Source organism: Melanostigma gelatinosum, assembly GCF_949748355.1.
Source record: "Melanostigma gelatinosum genome assembly, chromosome: 6".
NCBI classification, from domain to species: domain Eukaryota; kingdom Metazoa; phylum Chordata; class Actinopteri; order Perciformes; family Zoarcidae; genus Melanostigma; species Melanostigma gelatinosum.
In genome coordinates this window covers 20,738,796-20,750,924 of record NC_136639.1, presented here as the reverse complement: position 1 = coordinate 20,750,924, position 12,129 = coordinate 20,738,796, and the positions used below count along the sequence as shown (strand labels likewise).

Below are 12,129 nucleotides of genomic sequence, written 5' to 3'. Positions count from 1 at the left end.
ATTTTTAGGGGATGTGATACAACCACTATGATAGCTAACGCTCAGAGATTCACACCCCATGGGCTTGACAGGAAGGGATCCATTTCCTGACATCAACCGCAAACCATCCGCACACGCAGCACATACATCCTCGGTGTGTGAACTTTGTGTCCCTCGGACATCGTTGAGGCTTTTAGAGAGTAAAATGCATGAATGTATACATGTGAACTATTAGCACAACATGAAATGTTCAAGTTTGGAGTCTTTTTTTATATTTCCTTGATCCTTAATAAGCTGCTGCCAGTTGTGGAATCTAAAACGCTACAATTAAACTGAGCAAAACACTCCACTTTCCCCAGAGACATTTCCCAAGCACATCTGTAAATACTTTCTGGCTATAATTGCACAAGAACCATGACTAACCCTACAAAATCCACTTAAGAGTCAACATTAACATCTGAAAGTTTACTTTTTTCTGAATAAACTACCTCAGTTTTCTTACTCTACGTGGAAGATTCACTCATTAAAAATGTATTGCTGCAGACCTATTATATGAAGGGAAAATAGAGTCAGCAACTTGTTAAGTGCATGTAAGCCACGACATGTAGTATTATATTAACACCCTCTTTACTTTTGTCGTGTGATTTTTCTTTTTTTTCAGCCTCCACCATTGCTGAGAACGGGAGGAAAACGTGCCTGAAGCTCAAAGTTTTCGTCCGACCATCAAGTAAGTGTTTGCATGCAGCACGAGGCTTTGTCACAGAGCTTGTTGAAGTACACATTGGGATTGGAAATCAAGACAGTTTACGTCTACTTCTCTGGTTACCTCACTTCCTCCTCGGTTACCTTTTGTCCAACATGCCCCTTTCATTCATCACAAAAAAGTGCTTTACTTGCTAGGAACTATTTTTCTGAAAACATGAACAGGATGACAGATGATCACATCAAATAAAATCCAGGTCACTTCATACTTCATCTGAATGTTGCCATGAGCTTTGTTGCTTGGGATGTTTGATTTCAGGGCTGAGAGGGGGGGGGGGCTTCAAATGTCACTAACCTATTTGGCATAAACCTCTAATGATCTCTCATTCTCCCTATTTTCTGTTATAGACAGCTGTGTGAAAACTATAGGCGTACATGACCCCGTTTTTGATGTAAACGACAAAGTAGACAATACATTAGAACCACGAGGTTAGTATGGCTTCCTGCTTATTTGATTCTCTTCAGTGTGACCGCCCTACATCTGTACATCTGTACATGTGTCTCTGTCTCTGTGCCTCTGGAAGCTGATCTGTCCTTCCACATCTCTGCCTGATGCTTCTCTTGCTCTGATTCTTCTCCAGATGTTGTGTCATGCCACTGTTGCTTGCATATTCAAGGGACGGACTGTATTGCATGTTAATGTATATTTTCATTATTCATTTCATTATTCATATATATATAAATCACATTCATGGATGTGTCGGTTTACAGTACATGTGATGGTCTCACAGATGTGCATGTTTCGCATTCACACACCGTATTTCAAACCTTTTCATTTCCAGCTGCATGTTGTGCTCCATAACATCAGTCAGATTTGTTTTTACTAGAATTATTCTGCACTAATACATCTGAGTGCTAATTAAATCATATATAAAAAACGCCACATGTATGTGGCAATTTAGAATTTTCAGTTTCACTCCTCACTGAGTTTGGCTCTGTAGCGCAGCATTGATTATATTCTGTGCAGCATTCATACGTCTTCATACACGAGTCCAACCCAGTCGCTGTCCTGAAACACTCCACATCACCCACATGCCGACGTCTCATTCCCATCGGCAGCTCACTCTTAAGATCTGGAACAAAACAAATCAACATGTTAAATACAGGCCCTTTAAAGGAGATGTTTATATATAGTATTCATTTGGAAAGTTTGCTCTATTGCACTTTGAAATTGTTCACTGTGAAGATCAGAGTTTATCATAAACTGACATTTAATTGGGACACACACACACACAAACAAGGCCAGATCCTAGGACATTTGCGGTGCCCATCTGCCTCTCCTCCTGCCTGATTTTCTATTTGCCTGCCTTGCGCTCCTGCCTGCATCTTTGATGGCTGCCTCTCACCTTGCATGATTCCTCTGGCTCACTCCACTATTACGCTCTCCAAAGGAGGGAAATTAAAACATTCATCCGTCATCTACTGTTGCCATGTCCATCCACACCCTACCACACACACACACACACACACACACACACACACACACACGCGTATAGTTATGTAATGGCCCGGTCCTCTGTTCTGTTAGCTGTCCTTTGCTGTGCATGGTTCAGCTGCTTTCCCATGATGCCACTGCCACACAAGAGGCACTTCATCTGGGAGTTGAATTAAAAATGTTCCGGACAATATTCTAAGCATGACACAGCAACCCAAAACTTCATATGGCAACTCAGACTTCACCTCTCCAGCTCTATGAACTCAATGAACATGAGCCCAAACATCTCAGTAATGCACGGATGTCTCCGCGATTGCTTTTCATTTTGAAATACAGCTCACGGCCTTGTACGCCACAATAGAACCTTAAATATATGATTCTAAATTAATTGCACAATCTTATCTTGTGTCCGTGATGCACTGTTGCAAAAGAGCAGTTTGTACCAGCAGTAACAATTCCTTGTTTCTTTTTCTTATCCTTTAGACGATACCAGCCATGAGCCGGCTGAGCCTTCCCGAAGTGACGAAACGAATGCTGCGCCGCACCTGCAGTCAACAAGTCCACTACTGGCTTTGTTGCTGGTCTGCCTATCAGCACTCTTTACTTCATAGCGCCCCCCTCTGTCCCGGAGGGCATTTACACCTAGCGTGGCCTGAAGCTGCCCGAGGCTGCAGGGAAGTGGCGGGATTTGCGTGAAGCGTGTTTGCTTGATTGGGCATCACTGCAGGCTTCTCAAGGAACCCTCTATTTTTTTCAGAAATATATTTAAGTGGTCTTTCTCCGTCTGTGAGTGAAATAAGTTGATGTTGGAAGTGGGAGAGACAGTTCCCCCTCTTAAACTTTCAACTAAGATGCCAAATCCCGTTTTTTGACACTTAGTGATTCTTATTTTCCGGTGACTTTTGACATCCCTTTACATCCTGTTTTATGTCATTGCAGCACTGATGTTTTCCCACATACACATACACTAATATTCAGCAAATACACAGACACGTGCTTCGGGAGTAGAACACACTACATTACACGACACTAACAGTCAATAGCAGCAGGGTTTTTACAGTGGTATACAGTAGCAGCAGTAGAAAAGTGAAGATGCTCGGTCTTAGAAAGAACTGTACAGAGACCTCTCGAGAAGCCTTTTGGAAAAGTTATTGATCAAGTCATGCTTGGTTAAAGGAAGCAGATTTGTACGCCTCCATTTCACGGGGAACTGTAGTGCAAAGCTGAAAGATGAAGATGTAAGAAAAGCAAATAATGGATTTAAGCAGGTCAGACTGCAAACCACAGCACTGAGAAATATGTACATGGCATGCACCTTAGCCCGCTGATCTTCAGACTGTCCTGGTTTGAAGATAGCGCCCAATTTTCTCTTGAATACAAAGTGTGTGTTTCGGTGAATAAGCTGTCTGATAGCTTGAGCGAGTGAGTGTAAAACCTGTGGAACCACAAGGCATCTTTTTCTTGCCCTCCTGTGTAAAGAGCACGGCAGTCAGCTCAATAAAACACCTCTCAGACACATTCGCTTCACCATGACTCACAAAACAGCTGAATTGAAACTTTCTCACCAGACGCTTTGCGGACTGCTATTACGATCAAGGATCAATATCTTTTGAAAGTTGATCACACAATTTCACGGCAACAGTCACAGTCATTTTGTGCAATGTTTACTGAGCAGGGCCGCAATTGTCACTCCGTTCCATTGGACAATTTGTCGATATTAAAACTCCCCAAAACATTTGCATTAACAGCTTTCTTTTCTTTTCAGTGATGTTGATTGTTTAAAAAAAAGAATTATTCGCAGATAAATTGGAGACTTGATTTTTTCATAACTTTTAAGTTGTTTTACTTTGTTGCCAATTGTGTCTCCAAAACAATGTCCGAAATCTACTTAAATTAGAACAATAACAAATGTCATGGGAAAGTGCTTGACACTTTAATTCACAGAACCATACTTTTTGTCACGTCTTTGTCACTCACACCACAGCTTTGACACATGGAACATCAGTGAGCTGGTTATCACATTCGGTTCATTGCAGTAGTTCGTGCAGCGTTTACAGGAACGATGCATCGCTTCAATTAGTTGAAAACACACAGTGTGAATGGAGCAACTATCCGTTTAATTCAAGGCGATGCACGGCTCTATTTAGTCTGGCCAGGTTTATGTTAGCAGTTACATGAAAAAAGGAATTCACTGTTTTTTAATGATGTTCAGCATCCTTCAGACCCCACAGATGCACATGGTGAGTCAGCATTACGAAAGGGACTTCTTTCTGCTTGCCTTCAAAGAAATATGGATGGATAGAGAAATGAACTCATTTTGGAGACAGGTTTTTTGCATGAGAAATGTGCACCAGCTGGTTCGGAATGATGGATAGAAAGAGAGAAATAGAGCAAGAAAAGGAGCACGAGAGCAATCGCATGTCCACCATCAGCTCCCAGTGTTACAGGTTTAAGTGACTCTTTAATGAGGTTCAAAATGACAGGCATGTGGACCCCATGTTGTGGCAAGGGGAGTTATTCCTGGCATTAAAAATAGATGGAGGAAGGCTTGGGGGGTCTCGGGAGGGGGGTGTAGATTTCCTTCATGAGGGGGGGGGGGGGGGTTAAAGCACCAATGACCTTGCAGTTTGAGAGAATTGGTTCGTGAAGGAGACGGATAAAATGAAAGTGAGGGACGCACAAAGAGATGGAAAGACATGGGAGGCAGCCGAAGATAGTGTGACTACTAGAGTCCTGAACAAAACAAAACAATTAAAGATCCACGCAACACTACTGACAAAAAACACCCGATTCAATGACACACTTATTGTTCAGTTTCATTCTCTCACTGTTGTTTTTGTTTTCTTTTCATTTTCGTGGCTGCCGTTTTTTTTTTTTTTCTTCCCAGAAAGACTGCCTTTGCCTTTTTGCCATTTGTTTTTTTTTGCGCTACGGTAACAATGCTATTACAGCAGAATAGCAGCTCAACTATGGGGGGAAATAGGAGCCGAGGCCATTTTATGAGGTAGTCATTTTCTGGAGAACACCACGGGGGATAAGCACCGCATAAGATTCAAAATCGACGCTCGTCAGCAGATTTAACACTAGACTTTTATCAGATACCAGCTTCAATTGTACTCTCTTATACCAATACTACTATTCGTCATTATTGCTATTATTACCATGGTTTATTCTGTACACACTTTGACCTGGGAAATGAGGATCAACTTAAAAACTGGATACTGTGTATCCTGAGGTAGTCAACCATAGAACAAGTAGTCTTAGGTTAGTATCTGTTTTGTACCTTTCTGGAGGACAAAAGAAAAAAAAAACGAGATCATTGTTAAAACTGTATAATTATTATTATTGTTATGATGATGATGATTATGACTATTATTATTAGGAAAACTTCTTGATGTAAATAGTGTTTGATATTAAAGTATTAATTTGGTTCATATGTCTTTTCTAAAAAAAACGAATACGGTATTATCTCTGGGTTTTCCGGAGTGTGTACTGCCCTCAAACAACGCATTGTGTGCTTTGATCCTCAATGCCTAAGGAAACCTTGAGCGAATACGAAGGGGCAACCTGTGGGAGCTGTACACAAGCGTACAGAAGGCTAAACAGTAGCCAAACCAGTGGCTCACCTGTTACATGTTTCAAACCAGTCACCGACTTCACATCTCTTCATAAGGATCCTGCCTTGGAAAGAAACACTTTGGACTTAATGGACGCTTTTATTTGTACTTTTTTGCCTTCAGCGTTTGAAAGCATGCTGGTCAGCTCAAAGATCTGCCATGAGTGTGGACTGTTTGCTTTTTGATGGAAGGATCTCGCCAGTTTCATTATGTGGCATGCGCATGAACTTGATGACATGTATAAAAAAAAAAGAAGGAAAAAAAATCGAAAAAGTTTTAAAAAGAAAGTTTTCTTTTGCTCTTATTTTCTTTTCCTTTAAGTCGTGTTAGATTTTTGAATCACTTTCATGTCGTGTGCTTTTGCATCCCCATTTGAGTGGTGTCATTAAAGCTGTGTAGTGACAGACAAATGTACATAACACAAACCATTGTGGTGAAGTTACAGTGGGGGTCGGTCGTTTTGTAGTTCAAAAGCAACTTTGTTTTTTTTCTCTCCGAAGAATGACTCTTTCTGTCCCCATCTACTGAATTCATCCCATGTAGTTCCAGTCTGTCTCCTCTGAGTATTCATCGTCTCTCTGCTCTCCCAAGAGGAGGCGTTTTTGGAGTGTACACATCAGTGTGTGGACGTTTTTCAGTGTGAAAAAAAAAAAAAAAGTTTGAGACCTTTGTGTGTGTGTGTCTCATTTGCTGTTGCCGCAGTGAATGGGAAGCGGCAACCCTCTTTGGCAACGGAGAGTGTTTCCCATGCCTTAGCCCTTCAGCCTCTGCCCTGGCAGCCCCGTCTGTGTACAAGACGCTTTCTGCCATTGTGCTTTTACACTGAACGGCTGCTGGCGTCGAAGAGACTACAACGGGGCCCTTCACTTTCTCTCCCTTTTTAACAAAGCCTCTCTTTTCGTCAGCTCCCCTCTTGCCCATAAGCCACTTGTTCATTTTTTTGGTGCGCCTGTCCTGTCCCATTCCTCTTGTGCTTGTGTAACCTCCGCCACACCACCTGCTGTTCTTCTTCCCTCACCTTTGAAACCCTGCTCCCACTTTGCCATCAGTGGGGAATATTTCCAACCTGCTCTTTTACAGTATATAAACAACAACAACAAAAAATTGACAAAAAATGATCTGTATTTGTATATACACGTGTCTGAACTATGAGTAATACAATAAAACAGAAATACATTGCTTTGATCATTGTGCTACTCTTTTTTTTCGAACCAATTTACAGTGGGATGAAAGTACAGCTGACATGCACTGCGATCAGTGTTGCCACTGACAAATCTGACAGTGCTTCTAATTACAAGGCTAACAATGATCATGATTACATTGGTATACGGCATTAAACATTCCTACCGTAATACAGCAAATGAACCTACACCTCTCACTCAGGTAGAATTATGTCTCAGCATGTGCCAAATTGAATGCACACACACACACTCTCTCACCCCTCTTAATGTATCTCCCTATCAGTGCCTCTGCATAGCCGGCTATGCTGGCATCACACCCTCGAAAGACAGACCGAGACGAAAACCATCCATCAGGATCAGAATAAGACCTTAAACCTCCTTTCACTTCAGTTGGGCACTAATGAGGACACCTAATAACCTTCTGCTGGACCCTATCAGCACCATTTAGCTTCACCCTCCATTATCTCTGGTAATTAGACTGAGTGCCAGCAAGCCCCGAGGACCAAATGGGTGGGGGAAGGCCTCCTGATCAGCCAATTGGAGCGATGCTATGAGGATCGGTGAGATTTGACTGAAGAGAATACAAACACTACTCCATATGGAAGGTACATATAAATAAATGGATTTGAAAGATAATTTGACAAATATGCAGAAAGCTTGGATTCCTGGAGCATAAATATGATATGAAAGGCTTTTTCAGCAACGCTGTGGGTTACAGTGAAGACTTAGTAGGCTGGAGTCAAATGTGTTGACGCAAAAGTCATGAAATCTCACCTGTGGATGCAGTCCTCTCCAATCTCATCCTATTCCAAAGCTGGTACTTTTTAAAGCATCGGAAAAAGAAAAGCTCTATTCATGAACACACTTGACACGATGAGCCAATTAGTGTCAAGTTGTTCTTCCTGGTGTTATTACCAAAGGAAGGCTCTGGAGATGCAGGTGTGTGTGTGTCTATGAAGACCAATAAAGACAAATCACTGCAGCTCATCATTAAATCTGAGGTAATGATAACTTGGTGTGAAGATGTGTCCCAGATGTACTATTATGCTATCATAGTCAAGGTCTGTGACCAGCAGTAAGTGTGAGGAGGGCACCGGGATGAGATGGCGTTCAAGTGAAACCATGTCCCCCTTGAGATGGCAACATGAATGTGCACGATTCACCTGTGCCTTTGATTCTACGTCTCTTTCTGTCGGTGTAGCTTTCCGATAGAAGCAGTTTTATCTTCACTCAATAACAACGCAATTGACAGTCTTGAAGAGGCCACTTTAGTGAAAGGCTTTTGAAGGCATCATTCTCAAGTCAGCCGGCTCCCTTATTGGCTGCACGGTGTTTAGTTTCCATGTGAACAATCAGTTTGATTGACAGCTCTGAATGATGTCTTCAGTTAATCGCTCCAGTGGTGTGAAAAGGTCATAAATCACCCAATTATGTTGCCCCGCTTTATGAATTTTTGGGGGAATATTTAAAATGCCTCCGAGGCATATCAACTTAGTCAACCCCATATTTATTGAGAAGGAGCTGGGGGGGGGGGGGGGTGGCTGCTTGTGCCAGAAATAACTGATAAGCTGCATACGTTTTCAGAGTCTCAGTCACATTGTGGAATGTCACAGTGTTACTGGGTTGGAAAGTTGGAACTGGATTGAAGGTCAGGATTCATGATTTATGACACGTTTTGACATGTTTCAAGAACAAGTTCAGAAAGAAAAATAGCAATTATTATAGAGGGAAGTCAAAATAAAATAGAAAATGCTGGCTGGAGAAACAAAAAGGTATTTTTTTTTAACAAAGCCATAAGCACATTGTTTTACAGCAGATTCATCACGACAAAACATATTTATTTGAAACACCTTGTCTCTGTCAAAGCATGCTGAATGTATCTTTCCACTCAGCTGTGTTTGATCAATACCCATCAAAATAAAATGTCTGAGTTATATTCATTGTGCTTGCAGAGTCGGTTCCTCAGAGGAAACAAACAAGACACAGACCTCCAACGTGCAGAATACATGAAGCAGTTGCAGGATTTCAACAAAATAAATCAGGCAAATGAACTGCCTCAACCCTTCAGGCTGTAAAAACTAGAAAGCAACATCCTGTAAACGATCAGGTGAAACACTTTTGTTGCAAAGATGTTTATTGAAATGGTCTACAGTACATGTACTGTACAAGTTTTGAAGATGTTTTTTTGGTATGAGTGCTTTTTAAGCAATTATCAACCCCAGCTGTTCTCCACCTGTCTTCCTACAAATCCAAGGTAGGTTGCCATCCGCTCCGGTGGAGGTTAATGCTTTGTGTTTCACGCAGGTCATTTTCTTTTACTGATGCCTCTCACATGTTGACCTTCAGGGCTGAGACATAAGAGGCTGCAGCCAATCCAGATGAGCATTAATGTGACGCCACTGCAGAATATCAATTTGAAAGAAAATGAGACAGAGTTTGAAAGAGGCAATCGTGTGAAGGTGAAAACTGTGACTAAGGTTCACATACATGTGTGTCTGTATATTATATGTATTGAGCTTGTTTGTCTAATGTTGTAAAAAAAAGGTCCCTGTAAGATGTGAACTACAGAAGGATGGATTGTTATCAGTGTAGTAGTCAAATGGTATGAAGAGCTATGAAAACAACAGGTTTTCACACAGTGTTTCACACCGTGTCTAATGTGTTACAGTAATTATTTACACATGCAGAAATGGAGGTACCCTCATTTGAAGGGACAGCTAATAGTACAGGGCAATGAGAAGTGGGTGGCATGTTTGCTGCTTACAAAGAAACTGGTTACAAGAAAACAGTATCGTTTATCAAGGGTCAAACGGTAAGATTAGAAGATTAGAATAAGATTCACATGGCACATTTTCCATTGTCAGTAAGTGTATATTATTTTCAATCGCATATTTTTGAATCGTTAATCTAATCTCAGAGTGTTTTTATACTGATGAAGCTGATATAACTTAATTATCTCAGTTAAATAGACTTCAGACTCACAAAAACGTCACTGAGTTGAGATCAGTTTATTTTTAGAGTTACAGAATGTAATTAACAATTTTTGCTGTGCGGAAATCAGATACCAGAGTTAGAATTATATCCTGCACGTCGATCTGCTTCCTGCCTCACAGAATGGAGAAGTTGTATTTGTGGCATGCTGTGGACTTTGAGCACATCAATTTACCAGCTTTGCCAGAGAGGAGAGGGCCTTGGTCATCTCCTGAGCAGCTCGTTCCACTCAGAGTAAGTGTGCCATTGAAATGAAAGTATTTCCTGCCAGTGCCCATTGAATGAATGAGGCAAAAGCGATGACAGGGATATTACATTGATATGCCAACGCTAGATCATAGAAAGGGCTTTGCCCCAGGGTCATAAATTACATTCTAATGATTTTGTCATCCAGTTAAAACAATAACTTTCAAACCCAGTCTCTCTTTTTTGCTTCCATAACCTTTGATTTATGCTTTTAATTTTTTGATGGCAAGAAATCGTCTGACACTTGTACCATTATGATGTTGACGCGATAAAATATTGTCACAATTCATTTTCTTTTTTCTGGCTTAATTAGTTTTCTTTAAAATGCCATCCATCATAACTGGTGTGGGTGAACTGCAGAGAGTACCGAGAGTAATGAGAGCATGGAAACTTGGCCAGGAGACTACGTCTTACAGTTGACTTCCTGTGAAATAAGCATGGGCTGCATTATTCATGAAGCTCGCCATGGCTTTAATCAGATTTTTAATTTGAGACTTTTCTCCTCTGACGATATTTCACGTCACTCTTGCACAGTTTCTTGGAAGCATTCATCTGTGCAAACGTGTCTTCCGGTGGATTATCACTCCTGCACTTGATAGCATCATATTGTATTTCAAATGAGAATGCAGCATGTCTGAGATCAGATTGGCAGAGAGCTCGAGTTAATGTTCCATCTTTTCACTAATCCAGGTATAAATATTGAAGGTACAGTCTGTAACAAAAATAGACAAAAAATATCTCACAATAACATTTACAAACTGCCAGTATGAGTGTACAGAACATTTTGGTCTGCAGTTAAGTAATATTCCCACATTTTGTAAATATGACATAAAAAGACACAAACTCATTCTAATGTACTTTTAAAGCAAACGGATGTCCTTCAGTATACTTACAATTAAGCTCTTTCAGTCCTTTCTTTTATAACAGTTTGAGTTGGTAACAGTTTAGAATATTGAACATTCACGGGTCTTACGGTTTGATTTCATGGATGTATCTGAACTGCCCATTCCGTATTCTATGAATTCCATATACCGTCTGGTCTTAGATATCAATCCCATTTTCATCGAGAAGATAACACATAATTTAGCACCTTTAAATCATATTTAAACTGTCAACAGGTTCACCTTAAGACTGAAGGCAGGAACAATTGTAATGTGCTATGGAAATGGACATGAAGTAAAATGGCAATGTAGCTGTATTCATGTAAATAACCTACTTAAAGAAATTCGATTTCACAGACCTGCCGAGCACAAGCTGATATAGGCTCCTTTTGCAGCGAATGAACTTCATAGCTCCTAAAACAATATTCGCAATGCTGCACATGGAAATACAAGCAAATTGTCAAAAGCATAAATGAAAAGTTCATCTTTTCCTTTAACTGTTGACCTGACAACAAGCTAGGGGAAATCTCACACATTGTCTCCAAACAACTCAAATTATTGGATGAATGAACTTATGCCATTGGTGATAGAAAAATTGCACGAGGACTGCTTGGGCCTCTTGAATTGTTCTGCGTTCAAATATAAATCAATGGAACATACATAATTCATGTTAAAATGATACATTTTAGATGTGCATCTCATAATTGATACACCAGTTGTAACATTGAACAATAGAGAAGTTGTAACGGGTGTAGTAAGGACTCGGGAGCAGTACGACAAACACCAGGGATAGTTTGAATCAAAGCTTTATTTTCTTCGGCACACACAACAGGAAGAATATTTACAGGGAAACAGCGGCAGGTTCTCGTGGTCGGGGACAGAAGGCTGGGTGAATTACCGGGGCAGAGGCAAGGCGGGGTAGTCCAAAACAGGCAGGGTCGGCAACGGGGAATCAGTCCAAAGGTAAACGATGGAAGGTCTTGCATGAAAGCGGAGAACCATCTGGCAGTGAGTGTGTGTGGGTGCAGCAGAGTGAG

At 40.9% G+C, this 12,129-nt stretch overlaps 1 protein-coding gene across 2 annotated transcripts in view; it reads left to right on the top strand.

Moving 5' to 3' along the window:
- Window positions 1–3,300, top strand: part of efna5b (ephrin-A5b) — a 93,843-nt gene extending 90,543 nt beyond the window's left edge. Inside the window, exons 3-5 of one of the 2 annotated variants that reach the window (XM_079270062.1) lie at window positions 641–706; window positions 1,090–1,170; window positions 2,660–3,300. In XM_079270062.1, the coding sequence (XP_079126188.1) occupies window positions 641–706; window positions 1,090–1,170; window positions 2,660–2,787 (275 nt within the window). In that variant the 3' untranslated portion in view covers window positions 2,788–3,300. The remainder of the gene's footprint in view (window positions 1–640; window positions 707–1,089; window positions 1,171–2,659) is intronic. The other variant, XM_079270063.1, reaches the window with a different exon arrangement.
- Window positions 3,301–12,129: the final 8,829 nt, after the last annotated feature.